The sequence below is a fragment of the Pseudocercospora fijiensis genome (assembly GCF_000340215.1).
Source record: "Pseudocercospora fijiensis CIRAD86 unplaced genomic scaffold MYCFIscaffold_5, whole genome shotgun sequence".
Classification (NCBI taxonomy): Eukaryota; Fungi; Ascomycota; class Dothideomycetes; order Mycosphaerellales; family Mycosphaerellaceae; genus Pseudocercospora; species Pseudocercospora fijiensis.
Window position 1 is genome coordinate 1,987,797 of NW_006921536.1, and position 25,237 is coordinate 2,013,033.

Here is a 25,237-nt window from a genome sequence, read left to right on the forward strand (position 1 = left end):
TTATTATAGGTCTTCCCCCTACTAAACGAAGAGGAAGCAAAGACATCTTTAACGCTATCCTAGTCGTTATAGACCGGTTTACTAAGGGCGCTCGATATATCCCGGCGCGGAAAGATTAGACTGCTATTAATATAGCAGAAGCGCTATAGAACAACATCTTCTATACCTATTAGGGAACCCCTAAAGGGATAGTCTCTAACTAAGGCTCGACATTTATATCGCACTATTAGAGCGAAATATGCCTATAGCTAAGACTGAAGTATCGGCTATTAATAGCCTTCCATCTATAGACTAACGGTTAAACAGAGAGGCAGAATGCTACCCTATAGCAGTACCTACGCAGTTACATTAATAAGAACCCCGAGGACTAGGTTAACCTCCTATAACTAGCTAAATTCGTATACAATAATAGTGTCTACTCATCTACTAAGGTCTCCCCTTATTTTGCTATAATAAGCTAGAACGCTACCTTACTATAAGATCTATTTACCTCGCTCGAGGCCGAGCGTAAGGAAAGGGAAGCGCGTTAAGTACCCGAAACACTAGCGGCCATTAAGAGGGTTTAGAAGATGCGAGAAATCTATACTAAGATAGCTAAGAAGTTGATAAAGGCTTAAGAGTACTAAAAGACCTACTATAACAAACACTACCTTCTAATAACCTTTAAGCAAGGCGATATAGTTATGCTTAGTACAAAGAACCTCCGCATCCGCAAACACCTATTACCCGATAGCAAAACAAGGCCTAAGCTCGTACTAAGATACATTAGCCTATTCCGTATTCGAGAACCGAAGGGTATATAGGCCTACTAGTTATAGCTCCTACTATACTATACTATCTATAACACCTTCTACATCTCCCTCCTTAAACTATACTACTACCGCGGAGACCCTAATAATGAAGCGCCTGCTAAGTTAGAAGAAGTCTTAGCTAATAGTGAAGAACTATAGTCTATAGAACGTATCCTATAGCACCGGACTAGGAAAGGCAAGAAGGAATACCTCCTAAGGTAGCAAGGCTATTTACCTAAATAGGACTCGTAGGAAGCTGAAGGATCCTTTAAGGACATAACCGAGTTGTTAGATAAGTATTAGACTAGCGTAAAGAACAAGAAGAAGGCCAAAAGCTTATAATGTTACTATTAAGGCCTAGAACAATGCTACCCCCGGGGTGCTATTAGCTAACCAATTAGAGGCAAGCAATTGTTAGTAATAAAGGACAATAAGACTATACTAGGCGCGCTACGACGCGTCAACTAATTGCCTACTCTTTTAAGGACTCTACCTCTTTACTAACGCGCCCTATAGATCCCCCTCTTGTTCCCTTATTCTATCGAGGCCTCGAGGCCTAGGCAATCGGCGAGGACGGCGCGGCCGGCGCGGCTATATTAGTAACAGTATTGCGGAGTATATTGCCGTTTAAGAAAGGAAGGACACCGCTATATTAGTAACGGTATTACCGAGTTGTTATTAGTTAAAGAAGGAAAGTAAAACAAGGTAAAGTTAGCGCTAAGACGACTAGCGCCGCTATTGTTAACATTACTTGCTATTGTCGCTACGCCTATAGACACAACCTTACCTACACTACGAGCCTAAGGCACCTTTAATCAAAACTTTAATTAAAACTTTAAGCCGCTTAAAAGATTAAGCGATTAATAGACTAGCTAACTAAGGGCAAAACTATAGAGCTAAGCTAGCCGGGGTCGATCTTGCGGACAATAGGTTACTCCTCGATCTATCTAACCCTTTAAGCGAGGCGAACCTCTACTACTATACTTATAATAGCCTTTACCTATAGAAACTAGACGAGCTGTGTTTTTTTCGGAAAAGATAAGATAAGATTGACAATTAAAGGCTGCTAAACCTAGCTAATTAAGGCTAGCGAAACTACGAACAATAAGAACAATAACCCTCGGAACGGACAAACCCTCGGAAGCGGACATTGCTAGGTCTTTTAAGAGTAGACGCAAAGAACTCGGTACGATATTACTTAGAACGGAGGTAGGGCTATAATACCTCGTACGTCTACCTATTATAGTAGGGAAGACGCGCTCGTATTATAATTAGTCGAAGGCCCTCAATTCTTGTAGATATATATTACTTTATAGTTTATTATATATAGAGATAGCGCAGTTAGAGTTGTACATTGTATTGTTTAGAGGTAAAGTTTAACATAGTTACATAATCGGTAGTTATGCGTTCGATTTAGCGCGGACTAAGCGGCTTGTTAGACCTGCTAAGTTAGTAGCAATAGAGGTTGAGGCTAGAACAAAGACCGGCTACGAGGGCGCGGCCTTTAGAAGGGAAGCGTATATTAGGACTAAAGAGGTTATACGTAATTAGCATATAACCGGGCTCGAGTAAAGCTAGGGTCTCGATGCCTTAGGTAGGGCTTAGCGCTTAGTAGTAGGCTAACTTGCCTGCCTTCCTCCCTCTCCTTCTAGCTCCTTATCGAATACTACTCGTACCTACTACTACCCTATCTACCTGCTAACATACCCTTCTAACACTTTACCTGTTTCTTCGTAGATAATGCTAAATAATAACCCCTTCTTAGAAGTACCTAGTATATTGCGGGCATATTCTCGCACTATACTAATAAGTTAGAGGAAGTGATTAGTATTAGGTAAGGCCTAGTGCATTATATAGAGTCCCTTCCCGTAGGTTTTATCTACATTCGTAACTGCTATATAGAGATAGACTACTAGGTTATCTAGTTCTAAGTGCTATATGCGTTTTATCTTCTTATATAGATTAAGCTACTCCTTATACTACTATTCTAGATCCTTAACCTATTGTAACCCTATTAGGCGAGCTAGTTCCTTACTAACTATTGTTCTTTGCTATTATATATTTAGAGCAAGCTTGTCCTTTAGGCGTATAAGAATAATACGCAGTATTAGCACTATTATATTGTTATTATCGGTAATCTCTAAATAATAGCGTACGTCTACTATAGTTACTAGGTACTCGATAGACTTATTACGTACTAACCTAAATCGATTGAATTCCGCTAGCTAGACCCTATAGATGTCTATAGCTATTTTAACTCCTTACTAGTATAGAGGGTTAACTAGTATACGCGCTGCGTCTAGTATAGGGGTTATAGGTTGTGCTAGTTCTATAGGTTCATTCGTATATAGATTAGTATATATCTAGGTCTCGTATCTAGTAAGATATGTCTTAGTTTGCTTAAACTAGCGGTCCTAGTCGTTTAGTCCTTAAAGGGTAATATATTTAGTACCGCTAAGGCGACTAGCCGATAAGAGAGCTATTATTAACGATATACTAATCTTGTAGGCGCTTATAGAAGCTTAATTAAATGGTGTTTGCTTTAGTGCTACTAAGACTACTAATTGTTATCTTATACTATAGAAGTCTCTAATACTACGGATTTCCGGGCTTATAACTATTACGTATAGCGCAGTAGATTACTTACGTAATACTGCCTTGCTAGCGGTTCAATATAGCTTCGTTGATTGCCTATGTTCTGCTTATTCTATAGTCTAAAATATAGTGTGGAAATCCTTCTCCTGCTAAGACGTTACGTGCTGTCATGTGACTGAGCTTACGCGTCACAATGGATGCACTAGCTGGCTCCAGGCGGAATGCTACTCCCTGGATTGAGTGATATTCCATCTTTCTTCTGTGCTTTATGCAATGCTAGCGGAAGTCGTTACCTGAAGATCGGGTTTGGCTGATATGTGTAGCGCCCGTTCATGGGCTTCAATTCAGAATCACCACCGGTGAGAGGTGCCTGATCTGAGTCCGCGAAAGCGTTGGCCTGCGGTACTTGCAACTCGCCTGCTTATGTCAGCTATTGTTTCGCTCGGTGATTACATCTCTAGCGGCTCAGGAGCAATATTATTAATGTGTGTGCATGCTAGACTAGGAGGGACTCACCTCTGAAGATTTCCAGTGCCGAGACGAACGGCAGTATCAAGAGCAGCATGGTCAGAAGCTGTCCAAAGCTCCAGACACGTTCTCCTGTATCCGAAAGGTTGACCGGGGGGTCGCTGAAAGCCTGAGAGATAACCATCACTCGCACAGCCGCTCCTATCGCCATAGCCAGGAGGACGACTAAGCTGATAATCCTGACAGTTGCACCCCAAATCTGCTTTCGAAGGTGTAGATACCAGCTGCCCAGGATGAAGATGATGCAACTCGCTGCTATGACTGCGATCGTGCCAATGACACTCAATGTACTATTGCTCTGCGCTTCACTGTCTTGAGCGTGGTCCTGCCACACGCACGCCATGGGCAATGTAGGCGCCATCTTCTTCAGATTTGTTTCCAGCACGAAAACGCCAAAGACAATCGTGAGGACCATGTTGACGAACATAGCAAACTGTCTCAGCCATCTCAAAACCCAGTCGCGCTTGAAGTCCTGCACCAGCGTAAGTAATGTCGCAAAGTTGGTGGCAGTGGATAGAAGCGAAAGCATCCAGATGATGAAGAAATGATATGGTATCATGCTGTTGATTCGCGCAAGCCCGATGACTTGTATTGCTATGCCTTCGACGATCTGTTGATCGCTGAGGCCCGACAGGATCTTGCGGGATATGTTTCGCGGTGATTTGGCGCGTATCTCGGAGAGGACGATGAAGGCGGAGAGTATGAGCGCGAGGGCGGCGGTAATGATGAAGGCGAGCAAGATCTAGGCCATACTTTAGCATGATTCTTAAGTGTCCAGTTTCTTACTTACTCCTGCGCCCGCTACGCCGGCATCTGAGCTCGCCGACTGTGGTGGCTTCGTGCAGTTGACGGTCAGCGCCAACGAGCTGTTCGACATCTTGTAGAGTCAATCCGTGATATCTTTCGCGCTCAGTGGGCCCTTCACGAGTTTCCACTTTGTTGGTATGCTCCTGCTTGCTACACGATTAGCCTTGCTGGTTGCTCGCCCGCGAGCGCGTGGTCCAGTATGGGCGTGAAATGGTAAAGAAAGAGTGACTGGAAACGTCCAACGCGTGAGGTTGAAGATAGCATACTCAGCCGAACATCTGACTTCCTAACCGTTTGCTAGCGAATGAAGATCGGAGGCTGTTCGAAAAATGCGACATCAGCCATGTGAAACAGACCATAGCAGGATTTGCCCCTGGCAGTTTGGCAGCTTGATGACGTTGGCGGCGGCTATAGCTTTTCTATTTAGACCAGGGTATTGAGTGCAATACTCTCGCTCTCGCTACTATTCTGACTTCTCTACGCTATGCACACCATCTATAACCACTGCCTTTATTGATGCTCACAGCAAACAGGAGATTTCATTGATGCATCATGACCCGCCTAGACATCCACAAGGCAAGGGCTGTCAACGCTGCCGAATCCAGCCGCAACACCACCCTCCTCGCTCTGATTGCCTTTGGTTCTCAACAGATACCCAGCTTCGAAGTTCTCGATGATGTCTCGCGTGCCATCGCGCTTTGCATTCCACACACAAGCTCCGTAAATGCCTAGTTCGCAGATAACACCTCCGCTCTGCAGCTCCCCGTTACGAAAGATGGTGTTCTGCTGGGCCGGAGGCTCAATCATCTCCATCAGGATGTAAGCTGGCCAGTGGGATTCCGGCAGGTCCTTGAGGAAACCAGGAATGTTCTTGCGGTAGATGTTATTACCACCACCTTCACGCTGGGGCTTAAGCACATACTTGATTGCGCTGTCTGGATTCGTGGCGAGCTGCTTTGCCTCTTTCCCAGCCTCTGACTTGTCCATTGGATAGATGAGCGCGAATGTGTCTAAAATGCTTGCTGCTTTATTTTCGTTTGGAATGAACCTGGCGAGATGTGGGGAGTGAGGTGTTGCAAGGACTTGCTGGACTTTCTTGGTCCCTGCGAGCTGGGTAAGGACGGTAGGGCATTTGATTGCGGCGCTGCGCTCGATCTGGAGACGACCGTCCCAGTGTGATTGACTCGTGTACTCTGAAGGAGCGTAACCAGCTCTGAAGTAGACTAGAGTCACTTCGTACTGTTTGTGAGGTGACGATGGCGGTGTGTAGACCAGGCTTCGCTTCTCATCGACCTTGGTGTCCTGCAAAACGCGATCAAACGGCAGACGGAAGGTACGCACGCCATGGTTCTCACTTAGAGCGTACTCCAGATGTCGTTGATCAAAGACGTTACGCTCGGGTTCTTGCACTAGAAATATCACGCAGGTCGGTAGACCGGACTTTGGAGCACCGTATGCTTCATGAGCTTTTGCCATGCCCTTGGCTAATGAAGGAACGGAAGCACTGTCCGGTAAAGAAAGACCATTGACAGTCGAGGAGAGCTCATCCGGATATGCATCGATCGAAGACAAATAGCGATGCAAGCCAGACACTTGACTTGACAGGCCGCCGAAGGAGGACGCAATGGTATTAAACTCGACCTGCTTGACGGATGGCTTGGTATCGCTGCTTTTGTCAACATGGACCATGTAATCGGAACGGAAAAGTCCTAGGGCAAGAGACTTTCGTGCTGTCAGATAGATGATGACATTGAATGGAATATAAGAGGAGCTTTACCTGGGCATAACCGTCTTTCTTGACAGTTTGATGCACCTTCCAAAGACCAGCCATAAAATCATCGATCTCGACAAGCCTAATAAGGCACAGATCAGCTAGGCCCCAGCTGAGTGCCAAAGGTGAGATGGATTAATCGGTGCGTGTGACCCAGGAAGTGAAGCCGCGTTTGCACAAGTGATGGGACAGGTCTGAGCATGTGATAATGAAGAAGTGAGGGACGTTGAGAGAGAGGCGCGTGCACCTACTCTTCGACGATGCCAGTCAGCCATGGCTCGTCACTGGCAATAGCAGAGTAGAGCTCATTGTACGCCTCCGCTACCGACTGGGCCTGCTCGAAGCAGACTCTCGGGAACAGACTCGGGAAAAGCGTCACAGGCGCAGTTGCTGCCAGTGCTCCGGACGGATTCTGCTCTTCTGGGACGTATGCTGGGGCTGGTCTGACGGCAAGTCCATGCGCGATCGACCAGTCCTTGAGATTCGACAAGAGGTATTCTTTCTGCTCTGGATTGAGCTCCGGCGGGTACTCTGGATACAGACTGGTCGCCATCTCGTCGTGGTATGGTTTTGGAGAAGGTGTTGGCAATGGTCAGGGTCAGGGTCGGGAACCTTCTTCAGTGTGGAGCCGCTTCCCGATCTCGGACAAGGAACCGTCGGGCCAAACTTTCGAAGCTCACGACGACATCGCGTCGGGTCGTGGCTCTATACCACGCGTCCACGCTCTGTGAGGCGCGCGAGAAGCCTCCAACAAGACCTTTGATCCTCGTCGAGACACCAAGGGCACTGGCGAGGCTTGCTTGCATACCTGAGCAGCCCGCGTCGTCCGCAAGAGACTCCAAAATCACCCAGGAGCAGCACACAGCTGGCCGCGCGCTGCGAACGAAGAGCCTCTCCTCCCGCCAACAATCGTCATTAGCAGGCTCCTATTGCGAGAGGGAAGGCCGAGAAGCTTTGCGGGCCAAATGCCACACGCGACGCTTCCAATGTTCAGACGCTGGAGCTTTCCTGCCACCGGTGACGACAAGTTACCGAAGAGGAGGCTCAAGGATACCTGAAGAAGGCACAGATATTTCCGGCAATACTTGTGCTAAAGTGCACGACGCACAGTCTAAGCGGCAAGCAGAGCTCCCCTTCATCGCACACTGGGTTGTCGTGAGGGAGCTCCGTAAGGACGTCTGGTCCATTTTCGGGCCCTTCCAAAGCCCGTGCCTACGCTGCTCTGCTCTGCATTCCACCTGAACAAGTCGGACGCGATCACCTTTCGTTTTAGCGCATCAGTTTACCCGAACAGTCATCGCTCGCTCTTGCCTCTGCTGCCAGACCTACTCCTTGGACGACGCTGTCACGAGGTGCATTCTGCGTCAGATCTCCCGAAGCTCATTGGTTGAGGTGCTAGCATTGAGACAAGGTCACTCGTCTGCTCCGCGTCGCACTTCTGCGCCGGAGCAGGCTCCACCTTCGACCTATTTAAGAACTTCACTCGTCCACTTCCACCTGAACATCAACATCCACCTCAACAACTCATATCCACCGCGGCGCCGCGCGCTACACTTCGCCACCATGGATACCAACCCGTGGCTCTGGGATGTCCGGCGGGTTGCCAACTTCTTTCGATATGATGCCGCGAATTTCATCAGCGATATGCCGAATGCTCGACTGCCGGACACAGACCGACTCGCCGCGACGTTGGAAGAGAACGACGTTGCTGGATCAGTACTCCTGAGCGGTGTCGTTGATACTGGCTTCCTAAAAGAGGAGTGCGCCGTCAAATCTCTGGGTATGAGAAGTGCTGTGATCCACTGCATCACAAAGCTCAAGAGCCTCGCCACAACGTTCGAGAACCACACAGAAGCTGCTGCACCTGCTCCGGACACACCAAAGTCGATCGCTGCGCAACCACAACAGGAGCAGCAGCAGGAGATATTACCTTCTTTTGATGCCAAAATCGGAGAGCACATCCGTGCAGGTGAACTTGAGGTGCAGGATAGGAATGGGCGCAAGCGTCGCAAGCTTAATCTCATGGACTCCGCCAAGCCTCAACTGCGAGCACCTCCGTCTGGGCCGGCAGCTTACTTTGGCGACTCTCCCCTTCCTATTGATGGTCTCTTCTACGGCGGCACCGCTATTGGTGAAGAGATCAAGGATATAGAGACCATCGTCGATGGCGCTATCCATGTCGACAATGTGGACATCCAGAAGGACCGCAGCCTCTCCGAGACAAACTTCAGCTTTCAACTGCAGAATAGATTGGCCGGAGAGTCTCAGTATATCTACCGCCAGATGCGCTACATGATGCAAAGTGCGGAGGAGAGAGAAGTCATACGACATGGTCGAGACGCTATCGCTATTACGCCATATCGTGAGCACCTTCAAGCAGAGAATAAAGCGAGATCAGCTACAGTCATTCAGATGGCCGAGGACGATGCCATTGCTGTGAAAGAGAACGCCGCCTTTCTAGCGTCTGGCGTCGACTACAGCGAACTGGAGCTGCCCGGTGGATCGAATGCTCCAAGCGGTGAATTCGACTATCTGCTTGAGAAGTATCGAACTACAGCTCAAGAGAAGGTCGTTGCTGTGGACGAATCAGAAACTGAAACGGTTGAAAGCTCACGTGAGGGCGAGGACTCGGACAACGACAGCTCCATGGCCGAGGTCGAGGACGCGGACGGCGAACATTCTTTACGCGACAGAATGGATGCTGTCATGGATAGTTTCTGCGAGGAGACGGCTGCTGGGTGGAGAGAAAAGAAGATCCCTCGACTGGAAGAAAAAGAAGCCTGGAAGGTTTGGAAGATGACCAAGAAGAGCCGATCCATCCAAGAGCAACTGCTTTATACGGCAAAGTCGTCTGTGGAGAAACTTCAGGCGCGCTTGATGAGATACAAAGCAGAGGTCAAACAGGACAGCTGGCAGTCGGAGGCACAAGTCAAGGCTCAGTGTTCCATTCTACAGCCGACGGTCGAGGAGATTGAATATCTTCTCTGGAAGATGGACGTATGGAAGAGAAAGAAAGAGCCATTCCACGTCGCTCGTCATGGTTATCACCAAGGATCCGGAGCAAAGTCGACTGCTACTGCCGGTCAGCGTGTACATGTACCTGCCAACGACCGCCTTAGTGTCGAACCTGCAGACGTCCCGATGGCTCATGATGAAGATGAGGACCGCTCCTCTGCGCAGCCTGGTCTAGATTATGGCCAGGGCGAATCTCAGGCTGCCCAGAACGAAGAGCACGACGCCTCAGATGAGATGTCTGATGAGGAGGAAGGCTTCGTTGTCGATGACCAAGCTATGGATTTGGATTTGCCTAGCGGCAACACATCCACGCCCGACAAGTCGCAGCACGGAGGCGAATCCAATGAATCGAATCTGCTATCATCCACCTCGACCACCAAGGGACGACGCATCGAGGAACCCGGAAGCGCGCAGAAGAGCGACCCCAGCAGAGGCACAGATTCAGACCTTCCGAGTCCCTCGTCATTCTTCACTAGTCAGACGACCAAGTCAGAGATCAAGACTCCGACAAAGCAGGCTGGTTTGTCCACTATCAACCAGTCTGACCCTATCGTAATCTCTTCGGACTCTACGCCAGCGAAGCCCAAGCGCGGACGCCCTAAAGGCACACCAAACAAGAAAAAAAGTCTCTCAAGTGATCCGGAATCTGCGAATTCCGAAGAGGTAGCTTCGTGGAACATGCAAGATCTTATCAGGAATGGGGATAGGAAACGCATTCTAATCAAGCTTTTGACTGAAATCGGACGGCCGGCGCGAGAAAAGCTATCAAATGTCATCAGGACGAGGAGAGTGCCCCAGTTCACGAAGATACTTTTGCAAGAATTGAGGCGAATGCAATCTGGCTCATCGCAGCGGACTGAAGATGATGGCGAGACGATACCACTTGCAGCCAAACTCTACCTGGCTCAGGCCTATCCAACGCACCTACCAGAGATCATGGACTCCGCCAGCAACCTCAACGTCGACCTTCCGTGGAGTTCAATCGTCAATGATCATGAGCAGAGCAGATTATTTGCTGGTATGCTTGACAGATTCTTGAAGAATCCAGTCCTTTTCGCGCCCCCGAAAGTGGAACAAAAAATCAGTCCTTCCAAGGTGCCCTCAGATAGGATCATCTCACTTCTCGAGAGTTCCGACGAGGACGGGCCAGAAACGCCTAAAAAGCGCAAGAAGAGACATGCATTGACTGAAAAGTCTGCGCAGTCTCAGGCTGCCGCCTTTGAGCGCCAGAAGAGATTTAACATCATTGAGAGTCAAGCTTCAAAATCGCAAGAACTGCAAGCCATGATTCAAAGCGACCCCAGCAAGTCCACCGTCGCTATCAACATTGCCACCAAGGATGACAAACAAGACTTAATTTTTGTCGAGCAAGGCATCGCTGCCAAGATGAAAGACCATCAGATCACAGGCGTACGGTTCATGTGGCGTGAGCTGACTGCACAGGGGGACGATGCAGGTCAAGGCTGTGTACTGGCGCACACCATGGGCCTAGGCAAGACCATGCAGACTATTGCTGTCCTCGTCGCGATCAACGAGGCAGCACAGTCTCGCAACAAGCGAGTCTACGAGCAGATACCAGCACACTTGCGTCCAAGCGATGTTCGTGAGCGTCAATTGCGCACGTTGGTACTCTGTCCCCCTTCACTTGTCGAAAATTGGCGTTGTGAGATCAACAAATGGGCAGGCCACATCTTTCAAAACGTTTATGCCGTTGGGACTGGCAGCAGCAATAAGGAGATGAATCAGAGGCTCGACCAGATGCGAACCTGGCACCAGCTAGGCGGTGTCCTCCTTGTCGGATATACGATGTTCCTCAACATGGTGAATTGGAAGGCCAAGGGAGAAAGCAGCAAGCTGGCGCATTTCGGTCGTGAATTTGAGAAACATCTACTTGCATCACCTGAGCTTGTTGTTGCCGATGAAGCTCACTACCTGAAGAACGACAAAGCTCTCGTGTCGAGGGCTGCAAAGATGATACGCAGCGAGAGCCGTATCGGGCTAACAGGCACCCCCATGAGCAACGATGTGGATGAGATTTACTCTCTGATATCCTTCGTGGCGCCGGACTATTTGGGAGAGCGTGGCTGGTTTACACAGCAATTCTCGACTCCCATCAAGGAGGGCAACGGCAGAGATAGTACATTGTCCCAGCGTCGAAGATCTCTCAAAAAGCTCGCCGTGCTTCACAGTAAGATTGAGCCAAAGGTCAATCGTGCAGACATTACCGTTCTCCGTGGGTCCATCAAATCAAAGGTGGAGTATGCTGTCACAATGCCCCTTACAGCGGTGCAACATGCAGCCTACCAAAAGTTCCTGGGCGTGCTGCTTCGCACGGAGGATAAGGAGAAAGCCAGCCAAGTACGGATCTTCGGTTGGCTTGCTGTGCTTACACTACTGCTCAATCATCCACTTGCCTTCAAGCGGAAGCTTTTGACGCCGGTACAGCCAAAGAAAGCGAAACGTAAAGGCAATTCCGAGGACAATTCGCGCGAAACTACACCGGGACCTTCTGACAGCGGCTCTGCGACCCCAGCTCCTGCTCTAGCAGGAGATGAGGAAGAAGACGGCCTTGCGGTGGACCTGGACAAGATTGGTGACATTGACGACACACTTCGTGTTCTGGGCTTCTCGAACGAGACCGTCGATCATCTGGTCAGTGACATTGACGACGAGTTGGATCCTTCTTTGTCCTCTAAGATGTCTCTGCTCATCGACATCATCAAACTATCGAAAAGCTGCGACGACAAGGTGCTTGTATTTTCTAGCAGCATACCGACCCTTGACTATGTTGCACAGCTTCTCAACAGCCGTGGCTATCGATGCGGGAGGATTGATGGCAACGTCGCAGCGAACAAGCGTCAACAAGTCGTGGAGAACTTCAACAACGGCATCGACGACGTCATGATAATCTCTACGAGAGCAGGCGGAGTCGGACTCAATATTCAGGCTGCAAACCGTGTCGTTATACTCGACTCTGGTTTCAATCCAGCTCACGAGGAGCAAGCTATCGGTCGTGCATACCGACTCGGTCAGGAAAAGCCAGTATTTGTGTATCGCCTCATCATCGGCGGTACGTTTGAGGACGAGATTCACAACAAACAACGCTTCAAGCAGTCTCTGACCTCACGAGTTGTGGATAAGAAGAATCCAAAGCGGAACGCCACTCTGAACTCACGAGAGTGGCTTTTCGAGCCGAAAGAAGTGGAGCAAGAGATGAATTTGCACGAGTGGATCGGCAAAGACGAGAAAGTGCTTGATGCAATTCTCAAGAGGCAAATCAAGCAAATGGGGGATGGCGGGCATCTAGGCCATATGATCCGTTCGCTTATCACTACCGAGACGCTGCAAGAGGATGCCAAAGACGAACCATTGAATGAACAAGAGCAACGAGAGGTACAGGAGGAGCTGGCCCAACAACTGCAGACTCGGAAAGGCAAGAAGGTTGGTATTATGACAGCGAGTCAGACAGCTATGCCGCCGCCCACTCAGGGCAAGCAAACGTCAAGCAGCGGAGCCGGTAAGACTAGCTCTGCACCGAGCGCTGCTAAGAGTGGCCTTCCTGCTCAGGGACCGTCTGCGTTGAACGTGGTTCTGCCGGTGAAGACGCCAATACATGGCTTGCCCATGCCTTCGTCAATGCCCAATGTCGGACGCAACAACACCCCCTTCCCGCCCAGCAGCAGCAACCCCACGACAAATAGACGACCAAGTTCGACTCATAACAATCCGAACAGACCACACGGCCTACCTACTGCATAGAAGGCATTGGGTTTTAAGTGACGGTGTGTTATGCGGCATTTGCTTCTCGCAGGACGGTTGAGAGGTCTAGTGGACTTCTCTATTAGTATGAACAAAACACAAGCACGGAAATGGTGCGAAGGAAGAAAATGATGCATTTGGGAGGCGTTTCACATTCAGCCGCATTTTGCTGTTCCTGCATTTGAGATACCCCCAGAAGAGCATTGTAGATGTGATGATGAAAGGAGCTAATAATGACACGATTGAGACCAAGTCAACGAAGATCTTATGCGAATATCACTGATATGGATGCAGATTTCTGCGCTAGATTGCGGCGAGCCTCAAATTACATTTGCTGCTGTGACACGGCACAGCGGATCAGCTGGTAGAGACTAAGCACTACGCAAATCGCAGCCTCGCACCAGACCAACATTTTCACCGCCGTCATGAACAAGCAATCCGATGCGATCCATCCAAGATGTGAAGCCCAGAAGCACATCAGGCAGTAGGAAACGAGTGCATACAGCACCAGCACGACACCAACCTTTGCACACCGCTCTCCTTCGCTTATCGCTTCCAGAAAGAGCCAGGAATACTGGGGGTGCTCATGGAGTGGCTCCGAGCTGAGAAGGTATTCGCACAGCATGCTCGAATAGACGAGGGCCTGTAAGATTAGGCAAAGGGTCACGAAAGTCGTGATGATGTTGATGGGTATGACTAGGGGGCGGATCAGTAAGAGCAGGGCAAAGGCGGTGAGGATTTTGAAGTTCTCGGAGCAGATGCTGCATGTTGGGTTGTTGGTGTGGATGCAGCAGCGTTGGGGCTCTTCGTCTTCGTCTGAAAATTGTGAGGATGACATTTTGGGTTCGTGGTGATTTGTGTGGTGCAGGCAAGAGACGAAGATGGAACGAGGATGAGAGAGGTATTTATGGATGTGTGTAGAGACAATGTCTGATCTCTTGTGCACGACGTTGGATAATTCATTGTGTGGGATCTTACGAACAGAGATTTCTCGACTGGAGATCTTTGACGAAGCCTGGTACATGCAGAAGCGCCATTACAATGGCATTGTCTTCACCTCTGCCGCTGACCTTCACTTTCGAACGATCTCGCCACAACATTCGTCCTGGTGCCATCAGCTTTCACATGCAAAGCTCACGGTCTCAGATTGGGAAGGAGCGTTCGGCGGACTAGTGCCGAATTGCACACCGGTCTGCGTCCACGCCTTCAAAACTTTGCCGTTCACTGAAGCACCAAGTGCGATATTGCGCATCCAACCGCAACGCCTGGTCGGTATCACCTACCATCATAATGCAAAGGCGCTATGATTGCTAATGTCGCTCTCAGTGAAACGGCGAGGGAGCACCAGCTCACAAATTTCGCGCTTTTGCAGAGGCCTTCGCTCTTGTCCTTGACGCGATTTTGGCGAGCTATGACAGTCAGTACCATCGCGGTCACACGGCAATTTTACTACTGTAGCTGACATTATCTCCAGCGCGGTGCATCAGATGCTCCAGCAGGAGATGCTGAGGGAGCCATCCGAGCTGCTATCGAAGAGGAGAAGCGTAAGAGCGATTGCCGTATCGCACAGCTCCAGCGAGAGCACTATGAGGCTTGCGCCGCCGCTTACGAAGAATATGCCCGGTTTGCGGCCGCGAGAGATGACGAGGTTTCTGATCTTCGACGTGTCAATGCGGAGTTATCGGAAAACCACGAAAAGCAAGTGACGCTTATTGCGCATTTGCAGTCATCAGTCGCGCAGAAAGACGCCACTCTCAAGCAGAAAAGCGACCTTCTTGCGCAGAAAACCGCCGAATTGCGACTTCATAGCGATACGGCGCGCAAATCCAGACAAGCAGCAACCGATCATGAGACCACTATCCAGAAGATTTTGCAGCTCGAGTGTGATGTTAACGAGAAAGATCGCGCCATCAAGGACCTACAAGATAGATGGGCCCAGAGCAAAAGAGCTATGCACGAGAAACTTGCACTAAAGCAAGAGAATATTGAGGTGCTGGAGGACTTGCTTCGAGAGAAGGGAGATTCCAAGCAGAGCACATTGGTCCTGGAACAGGCGATCAGTAGGAAGGCTCAAAAGATTCAGGAGTGGACGAAATATGCCAGCGGACTCGAAGACGCTGTTCGCGCTCGTGACAAGAGAATCAAAGACCACGAGCGAACCATCAAGATACATGAGCGGAGTATTCGACAGCTCGGCGGTTGAAAACGCGCTCCACCTGATACCCTTGTCATTCAAAGTCTTCGTCAGTGTCCAAATGGTGGCCAAGCAGGCTTTGGGACGAGTTTTCAGCATCAATGGCTCAATAGACCTATGGTGGCTAGACAATCAGGCTTTCATTAGATGAGCTGATGGAAGAGGGAGGCTGCTCAAGTCAAGGCCGCAGGAGGCGTTGAAAGTCGCTGTTGGTTGACGAATGGTCGATCAATTCATGTTCGGCGATATGCAAGGACAAAGCTTCGGCGTGGTAATAGTCAAGTTTGTGCTGAACTTCGCGGGTCTGTACATGGCATTCCGGATAAGCAACGTATAGGGCATGATTCAGACGAGATCTATGCTGATGCTTCAGGCTGTTCTCACTTTCTTTGACTTATTGTGAATAGCGTCGAATGAGTCCTAGAGGACGACCATCGGAGATGAAGACGTCCTAAGACCGTGGAATAATCACGATATAGCGCATTGCTGTACGCCACGAGAAAGATTCGTTCAAACTATTACTGGCTAGATCGCAAATATGTCTTCACGTCTGAGAATGCTGCATTGCTTACCAAAGTCGGCTAGACTTCTTCAATGCGCCGAGTGTTGGTGGAATGCTGGATTCCAGATATCACACTAGTTGCCAGAGGCAGGAGCGAAGAGGCATACTGATACGGCGTGGTTCAATTGGAGCAGTCGTGACGGACAGGACATTCGCGCTCAAGCATCTGTTCCGGGCTGACTATCCACTACTCGACAACCACAGCGGCAGCAAAGCCTTGGTACTGCGCTGGTCCATGCGACCACAGCGCGCCCGAGGCCGCAATCTAACTAGCAGCTCGTTACTGGAAAGCGGTCAGATGCTTGGCCGAATATGATCTTGAGCTGGACCTGAGAGAGGTCCGCGGCAGCTCACCAAAGCTAGAGGGAAGTACTTACTCCAATGCCCGCAAGAGCGAAAAGGTCATACAGGGACAATGGAATAGATACATGGACAAGTTCCTCGAGAGGAAACACCGACGGTTCAAATCAGAAAGACGATCGCGTTATTCGAAGGAGTGTTTCGTCTTCAAGATATGCGAAAGCGATTATACATCAACTCCAAGATCCCTAAGAAAAGCCGTGCTGTTCGGCGGGCGACCCAGAAACTCTTCAAGAATCTTGTCATAATCCTTCGTCGCACCAGGTTCTAGGACAGTTTTCCTCCATTTGGCCCCGACCTCGCGGCTGAAAGGATCCTTCTTAAATGCAGTGTAGAAGACATCTTTGGCATTGATCAGGGCCCAGGTATAGGAATAGTACCTGCCTTCATATCCGCCACTCATGATGTGCGTGAAAGTCGTCTGGCCGTGACCCCAGGCAAAGCCCTTCCCAGCGCCAACTTCCTTATTGCCCGGAATGTTCGGGTCCAAGACCTCAGGACCGTCACGACCACTGTAGTCCTTATAGCCTTTGTTGTATGCCACAGTCTGATCGATCTTTTGGAGGTCTTCCCGCGACTTGGGATCATGAAGGATGTAGTCATACGCTGAAAAAAAGGCCTGCCCGAGCATGTATGACGCCGTAAACGCATTCTTGGAAAGTATTAGTTGCTTGATCAGATCGTCCGGAAACTTTTCTTCCGGTTGCTTAGTGTCTTTTTTGGCGTCTGTCCGCTCTTTCTGCCATGCCTTCAGAGCTTCTGGCGAGAGATAAGACCAGTGTTTGCTGAGTCGCTTGAGGACAGCAGGAATGTACGACCAATTTTCCATGAGCTGAGAAGGCATCTCCACCCAGTCACGCGGTGTATTTGTACCGTGGAAGCGGCCATATTTCACCTTCGATGTCAATCCGTGCATGCAATGACCAGCTTCGTGGAGGATAGTCTGGATTTCGCTGCGCTTGATGAGTTGCGGCTTCGCCGTATTCGAATCGCTCTTCTTGAAATTGCAGAAGAGGCCCACAGACGGGTAGGTACGCGAGCCATCTGGGTTCTCAAATCCGGCAACGAAAGGCATCATAAACGCACCAGGGGCTTTTGCCTCACGGTAGTATAGATCGACATATAAATAGCCAATAAAATCCCCCTTGGTGTCGTCCGCATCGTCCCATACAGCATAAAGGGTGACGTCTGGTGCCCAGAAGAGATCTGACCCATTCTTCGTCGGAGACAGATCGTCAAGATCTTTCCCAGTGATAGCAATGAAATTGAGGGCATAGATCTGCTCGTACATTTCGAGGAGCCGCTCGAACATGTAGTCTGCCGGGAACCATTCCTTGAGGTAGTCGACATCCAGCTTGTACTCGTCCTCGTATATTCTCGAAGTGTAGTAATAATCATCCCAAAGGTACAGGTGGTCGGCATTGCCAGTTTCATTCTTCTTCCAGTCTTTGATATGCTGTATTTCCTTGGGCAGTTTCTCAAGCATTGGTTTCTTAACGTCTGCCAAAAGCTTCTCAACTGCTTTGGGGGTCTTCGCCATCTCATCTCGCACTGCTAGCTCCGCGAAGCTGCTATAATTTAGTAGACGGGCCATCTCATCTCGCAGCGTGATCAGCTTCTGTATGACCTCCAAATTGGATGGGGCCGTCTGTGAACTTGTGTACGTGATGAGACGCCGCACAGTCTCGTTCTTCGCATGCGAAATGACTGCTCCATAATCGGGACTTGCCATGCCGAGCCCAAATTTGCCTTGGTTCTCGCCAGTGCCCTTTGGAAGGCCATTCAAGGTTTCTAGAGGAGTGCCGTCTAACTCGTCTTTGGTAAAATACAGTGTCGTGTTGATCGCGTTCACAGTGTCTCCAAATTCAGACGTGAGTTTGGTGATACTGAGTGACAAGTTAGCTCTTGTGCCTGTGACTTCATACAGAAATCAAAGATTTACTTTTTGGAGATGTCCTGAAACCTTTTGAGCTCTCCGTCCGGGAGGTTCAGCCCATTGTTTGCAAAGCTGCGCCAAAACCTTTCAAGGAACAGGCGGTCCTCAGCGCTTAGCTTGGGATCTGGCTGCTTTTTCTGTTGCTGGTAAACGAAGTCGACACGAGCGAAAAGGTCCCTATTCCCCATTGTTTTCTCGTACCTCTCATCCAAAGGAATGGCGGATACACTAGAGAAGTTCCGAAGCCCTGCATCTGGGGATATAGAGGAATACGCATTAAGACCGTGCAGCACCAGAATAGAATCGTTCTCGTGGTCAGCATAAGGCTTGATGGTGTTGTTAAATGTTGCATCCTTAGGGGTCGCAGAGTTCTTGATGATGGTCTCGACTGTTGCTTTCTCATCGGCTACCAGTTTGTCCAGCAACTTCTGCAGCGACTCGACGGTGTCCTTGCCAAAGACTAGTGGAGGCTGAGGAGGTTTGGGATCAGCTGCTCGCTTGTTGTGACGGCCGTATGATGGTTGTTCGGGATTCAGACCTGGTCCAAATGCGTAGATTGTGCAGATTGCAAGCAGGAGAAGGACTAGAAGGACACAATGCCTTCCGAACCAGAATCCATTGCTATCCTTCGATTTCCGAGTTGCCGCATGCATTTCGCACCGCATCGTCATGAGCTGTCACCGCGATTCAGAGCCAGATGGGAATGGCTCGAGAGTATCTACCGGTTACGGAGTCGATCTCCCAGCTTAAGGATGTCGGTCGCCAAGAGGTCAGTCAGTTGCTCTAGCGTTAAACAATTGATGGGAGGCCGCGACTGATGTACAGTAGGTAAGTAAGTTAGCATCGCAGCGGCAGTTACCTACGTGCCCGCTTTCATAGTTTCAGTAGCATGATCTACACCCTGTGGAAGAGCCTCCGAGCCCTGCGACTGCTGTCTTATCCAATGGGAGCAGCAGATTATGCCTGCATTGAGTTACACTCTATATGTGTTTTGATCGACCAGGATCCTGCCTGCCTGTTGTCCGAGTGCCAACGTGGGAAAGTGGTGCGTCGTCGGGTTGGTTGAGGTGAACACCACGGAACTGTCGGGCCCTCGAGCTACTGACGTTAGGTATTATTGTGAGCGAGATAGATTTTCGCTTCCTCTCCTGACCTTCTGGAAGTGCTGAGGCAGCTGGCCACATGGGCAACGGCAGCGGCAACGGCAGCAACATCTCTGGCATGGACACGATTTCCGCTGATGGCAAGGAGAAGACGCTTCGCGCCCATACGGTCGAGCTTATTCTACGGGTTGCATTGACGCTGGGTGGGATCGCAGCCTGCCTTGCACCAAAAGTGGACTAGAACACCACAATCCTTGTCAGTCGTTGCTATACATAGCTTGGTATACACACTCACCAACCGCGAGCTGATCTGGACTGAGAACATTAATATTCTCCTTCGGAGTCCGACACCACCGAGAAAGGGCTGCTGATAAAGGCCTCCTTCGGCACAGAGCTGCGTGCTACGAAGGGACACGCAGGCAATGTGAAGTAGCACAGTTCAGAGATGTAAAAACCTTAGTAATTGTAATAGTAATAGTAAATAGTAAATAGTAAAGTCAAATTGGCAATAGTAATAGTAATAGTAATAGTAATCCTACAGAGAATTCTATAGTAATAGTAATAGTAATAGTAATAGTAATTACTATAGTAATATTACTATTACTATAGTAATTACTATTCTACTATTTAGTATAGTAAATTGTATTCTATACGAGTCCTAGCATCTATTTTTCTAGAATATATTATAATATTTACTATAGATATATCTAGTAAAACTATAGAGATATTAATTTTTAAAATTCTAATAGTAGGTTCTTATAGAAGTTAATATCTTTATAGTTAAAATAGATAGACTATTAAAAAATTATGTATAGTTAAATTTTCTTTTACAACTGATTAAGTAGACTATATTACGAATACTAGTAAATTAAATAAAACAGCATTTATAAAGAACTACTTATTTATTAGTAATTCCTATTATATAAGTTATTATAGTAAACTGTTTTATATATAAGCCCTAATACTTATTTTTCTAGAATATATTGCAATATTTACTAGAGCTATATCTAGTAAAACTATATAGAGCTTAATTTTCAAACGTTTTAGAATACATTTTTAAAGAAATTAATATTATTATATGTTTTTTAGATATACTGATTTAAACTAAATCTATATCTAGCTAAAAAAGATCTAATCTTTCTTATATCTAAACTAAGTAGGCTATATTACTAATTCTAATAAACTAAAATAAACTATATAAATTAATATTTATTATTTAAAGAGAATTAATTATTTATTAGTAATTACTATTATACTATCTATTCTACTAAAGTGCATCCTATATAAGTCCTTGTCTTTATTTTTCTTAAATATATTATAATATTTTCTAGAGCTGTATCTAGTAAACCTGGAGCGATATCAATTTTAAAATAATTTAGAATATGCTTCTAGGCAAATTAATATCTTTATCGTTTTACTAGTTATAGTATAAAGAAAAATTATATATATAGTTAGAAAGATCTAGTTTTTTTACTACCTAATAGTACTAGGTTATAGTACTAACACTAGTAAAGTAAATAAAACTAGATCTAGAGAGAACTACTAATTTATTAGATATAGTAGCTATTAATAGAAATATTAAAGAATTAATATATATACTAAAATGATTAGAAATCTCGTAATATAATATATCTAATTGTGTAGATACAGGGATAGCGATAAAAGTAACAGCATTTAAAAAGGCTATATATATAATAATTAGAAAATCAAAAAAACAGTCTTTTATATACTTAAAAATTATAGAATTTATTATAAAGCTATCTAGTTATCTAGAATTCGCTAGGAAAAAGGATATTTTTAATAATCTAAAATATATCTTACTTTAAATCTAAATATCTAAACAAATACTATATATATTAAGCTAATATTAAAAATATAGACTATTAAGTATATATCGTATCTGCTTACAACTTGTTTTTCTAGAGTTTCTTACTAAACCGTCCTATAGAATTCCGTACGGTATTCGAAGCCTATTAAAGTTATTTCCTAATTTAGTAGTTCTAAATTAGGAAAGTTTCTACGAGCGGGGTTAGAGCGGAGTTAGAGCGGGGTATGTAGGGTATTACTATACGTCTTATGCGACCGTATAGCGCAGTCTCTCTATCTAAACAAACTCGTAACGTAGACAAAGAATACAGAATAACTTAACAAATTCCGAATAAATCTCTGCCTTTCGAGATGCCTCGACAGCGCCGTTTTTACTATCCGTACGGCTTTAATGCCTACGATCACCGTTACGACTTTACTAGGTCCCTCGGTGAACGTGTTACGCTAAAGAAATACGGGTTTGTACTGCGATACCTAGGTTCGTTCGCTAATTCTGTTTCGAAGCCCGACTTAGCGTCGCGACTTCTTTGCTCTTAAGCATGCCCTTCGTAAGGTTTAGAAATATATAGACAAAATCAAGGACCTTAAGGCCGAGATTCGGACTCTAAACGAGCGTATCTACGACCTAGAAACGCGCCGTACGTACGCTACTACCCGCCTTTGAGGTTGCCGTCGCGTTTGCGTTTCTAACGGCTTTAGTCGCTGTTTAGCACAACGAGAATCTGCCGACAGTTATACCGGGTCCCCTGCCTCTTCCGGAGCCCGAACTCGAGGATTTGCCAACTCTAAACTTCGAAGAATTTACCGCCGAACGTAAGTATAAACAGGAATACTAAAACGAGTACTAATTTTTGTTTCAGAAATCGAAGAAATTCTCGGAGGCTTGGACATTTAGAGCTACTAAGGTCGCTCTAAGATAGGCTATATATAGCCTATATAACTACCAAATACTATCGTTAGTTAGGGGTAATCTAAAACCCTACTAAAATCTTAATTTAGGCCTTGTTTTTCCAACGCAATCTAACGCTAAGGTAGTATAGTTTCGGGACTAAATAGTAGTATTGTAGGTCGAATTTAGTCTCAATCTATCCTATATAATAATAGAATTTATATCGTATACGTAGGAAGGCTATAAAAGCCCTAGAAGCCGGGGGGCCCCCGATATTAGACTTTGAGAAATCTAACGCAATCTAACGCTAAGGTAGTATAGTTTCGGGACTAAATAGTAGTATTCTAGGTCGGACTTAGTACAAATCTATCCTGTATAACAATAGAATTTATATCGTATACGTAGGAAGGCTATAAAAGCCCTAGAAGCCGGGGGGCCCCCGATATTAGACTTTGAGAAATCTAACGCAATCTAACGCTAAGGTAGTATAGTTTCGGGACTAAATAGTAGTATTCTAGGTCGGACTTAGTACAAATCCATCCTATATAATAACAGAATTTATATCGTATACGTAGGAAGGCTAATAATCTCTAATACAAAGATTTCTAGTGTTTAAATAGAATAACCCTTAATTATAAAATAGTATCCTCTCTAGATCTTAGTCTTATTATATTTCTTTCCTATACTGTAGTATTAGACTAAGCCAGTACTATTAGTACTTATAAAGCCAAGATTTAGTATTATAGTAGTATATTTTTCTATTTTTCTTTATATTTATACTATAAGCTATACTAACTTCTAATCTAATTAAAACCTATTTCAGCGTCTAGGTCTATATCTTCATTGTCTATATCTAAAGCATCGTAGTCTTTATCTTCACTAAATACTTCTTCGTCTTCACTTAGAAGCCCTATAGTTTGTTCTAATTCCTCTAAATCTAAATCTTCCTTAGTAGCCTTTCCTTTTCCTTTATTACTCGAACTAAATGCTTCTAGAATTCTTTCTGTATCTACTTCTTTATCTTTTATTATATCTTCTTCGTCTTTAATAACCCCTAGACTCTTTAATATAATAAGTCTCTTAAGATTCTCCGAGCTAAGTCTATTACGTTTCTTTGTTAATATATCGACTGCTATAGAGAACTACGACTCGCTAGGTACCGAGGTTGCTAATATAGATAGCCAATCTCGAGCTATATTATAAATAATAGGTAGTCTATACTCCATACTTCTATAATAATCTTCTAGTAAATTTGTATTATTCCTATCTTTCGGTACTCTAGGCTCGGATAAGTAGGTCTCTAACTCGTCCGTTTCTAATCGTACTTTATTATCTTTAATATAGAATTCGTCGTCGCCGCTATCGTTATTATTCGTTCTAGAACTGCTAGCAACCGTAACTTGCGATTCGTTATAAATATCTGTGCGGCCCCTAGTACTATTATACTCGCTTTTATAACTATTATATATTTCTCTCAGATAATCTTTTACTTCATCTATTATAATAGGGCTAAAGTTAAGCGGAGGACTTTCTAAAACTTGTAACTTAAAACACGGATTTAGAACCGTTATAACTAGTAAGTCTTTTAGTTTATTAAATGTAACTGTTTTACTATTACTATCTAAAACGGTCGTATCTTTAATAGGATAATACTCTAAGGCTTTTGTAATAGCCTGTTCTACCCCGTATTTTAGAAACGGATTAGCTTTAATACTAGGATTTTCTAAGGTCTTTTCTAAACTCCTTATAATTTTAAATATTTATAATATAGTCTTTGATATAGTCTCGTAGTCTCGGGCCTGAAATAGCTTAGTAGGATGTTTAAATATCTCTAGAATATCTCTTAATATAATAAGATAGTCGAACTCTTCGTTACTAATAGTAAAATTATCTATATTCAAGCTACGTCTCTGTTTATTAGGTAATCTACTAGCGGTATCTAAGACTTTATTAATTTCACTAAAATGATATATTACACTAGTAATCATATTATATTTAGATAGCCATCTAGTAACATTATCGCCTTTAAGCTTCTCGGAACCTCCTTTAGTATTATATAGCTTTTTATTCTCTTTTACTACTCGACTAAAAGTGTTTTTTAGAAAGTGATTTGTTTTAAAAGCCCTAATAATCTTTCGTAAGTTACTAGGTAGTATTTTCATACTAGAAGTAAAAGAATAAGTAGGATTATTTCTAACTATATTATCTATAGTATTTATAAAGATTTTGCTTGTATTAGGTATAAAAAAGCAATATAATAGAATAGAGTTACTTATTAAATTAATAATATGTGCTACGCACCTTATATCTACGATATTGTGAGAAGGGTATATTAGTAGGTAGATAGGGTAGTAGTAGGTACGAGTAGTATTCGATAAGGAGCTAGGAGGAGAGGGAGGAAGGCAGGCAAGTTGGCCTATTGCTAAGCGCCAAGCCCTGCCTAAGGCACTAAGACCCTGGCTTTACTTAGCCTAGTTATATGCTAATTACGTATAGCCTCTTTAGCCCTAATACACGCTTCCCTTCTAAAGGCCGCGCCCTCGTAGCCTGTCTATGTTCTAAGACCTCTATTGCCGCTAACTTAGCAAGTCTAATAAGCTGCTTAGCCCGCGCTAAATTAGACACTTAACTACCTAATTATGTAACTATATCAAACCTCACCTTTAAACAATATAATATACAACTCTAACTACGCTATCTCTATATACAATAAACTATAAAGTAATATGTATCTATAAGAATTAAAGGCCTTCGACTAATTACAATACGAGCGCGTCTTCCCTACTATAATAGGTAGACGTACGAGGTATTGTAGCCCTACCTCCGCTCTAAGTAATATCGTACCGAGTTCTTTGCGTCTACTCTTAAAAGACCTAGCAATATCCGCTTCCGAGGGTTATCCGCTTCCGAGGGTTTGTTCTTATTGTTACGAGGACTATTATTGTTCGTAGTTTCGCTAGCCCTAATTAGTTAGGTTTAGTAGCCTTTAATTGTCAATCTTATCTTATCTTTTAAAAAACACAGCTCGTCTAGTTTCTATAAGTAAAGGCTATTATAAGTATAGTAGTAAAGGTTCGCCTCGCTTAAAGGGTTAGATAGA

General features: G+C 45.7%; 5 protein-coding genes across 5 annotated transcripts; 2 read left to right on the forward strand and 3 right to left on the reverse strand.

The window, feature by feature from the left end:
* Positions 1–3,675: 3,675 nt before the first annotated feature.
* MYCFIDRAFT_188808 (uncharacterized protein) lies at positions 3,676–4,791 on the reverse strand (the record flags this gene model as incomplete). The annotated part of the gene is made up of 3 exons (XM_007929238.1): positions 3,676–3,803; positions 3,903–4,656; positions 4,720–4,791. The coding sequence occupies 3 exons, from the start codon at positions 4,789–4,791 to the stop codon at positions 3,676–3,678; spliced, it is 954 nt and encodes a 317-aa protein (XP_007927429.1).
* A 491-nt stretch (positions 4,792–5,282) lies between these two features.
* MYCFIDRAFT_30300 (uncharacterized protein) lies at positions 5,283–7,045 on the reverse strand (the record flags this gene model as incomplete). Its single annotated transcript, XM_007928745.1, has 3 exons — positions 5,283–6,443; positions 6,499–6,574; positions 6,744–7,045. The coding sequence occupies 3 exons, from the start codon at positions 7,043–7,045 to the stop codon at positions 5,283–5,285; spliced, it is 1,539 nt and encodes a 512-aa protein (XP_007926936.1).
* A 3,746-nt stretch (positions 7,046–10,791) lies between these two features.
* Positions 10,792–12,699, forward strand: MYCFIDRAFT_29364 (uncharacterized protein; the record flags this gene model as incomplete). The annotated part of the gene is made up of 4 exons (XM_007928731.1): positions 10,792–11,067; positions 11,116–11,328; positions 11,413–11,878; positions 12,071–12,699. Coding segments are annotated over 4 exons (1,584 nt in total), but the record flags the coding sequence as incomplete, so codon positions are not given.
* A 3,756-nt stretch (positions 12,700–16,455) lies between these two features.
* Positions 16,456–19,126, reverse strand: MYCFIDRAFT_56517 (uncharacterized protein). Its single transcript, XM_007928876.1, has 2 exons — positions 18,325–19,126; positions 16,456–18,268 (listed from the first exon to the last, which is right to left on the reverse strand). The coding sequence occupies exons 1-2, from the start codon at positions 18,987–18,989 to the stop codon at positions 16,549–16,551; spliced, it is 2,385 nt and encodes a 794-aa protein (XP_007927067.1). The 5' UTR covers positions 18,990–19,126; the 3' UTR covers positions 16,456–16,548.
* MYCFIDRAFT_175504 (uncharacterized protein) lies at positions 18,966–19,872 on the forward strand (the record flags this gene model as incomplete). The annotated part of the gene is made up of 8 exons (XM_007929239.1): positions 18,966–19,091; positions 19,126–19,142; positions 19,198–19,290; positions 19,322–19,480; positions 19,515–19,608; positions 19,637–19,763; positions 19,798–19,819; positions 19,860–19,872. The coding sequence occupies 8 exons, from the start codon at positions 18,966–18,968 to the stop codon at positions 19,870–19,872; spliced, it is 651 nt and encodes a 216-aa protein (XP_007927430.1).
* Between the last annotated feature and the right edge of the window lie 5,365 nt (positions 19,873–25,237).

Excerpts from the sequence above, each read along its gene's own strand:
- MYCFIDRAFT_56517 (XM_007928876.1), bottom strand. The coding sequence starts at position 18,989 with ATGACGATGCGGTGCGAAATGCATGCGGCAACTCGGAAATCGAAGGAT. Across the intron at positions 18,269-18,324 it reads TTTCAGGACATCTCCAAAAA|TATCACCAAACTCACGTCTG; the intron begins GTAAATCTTTGA and ends CTTGTCACTCAG.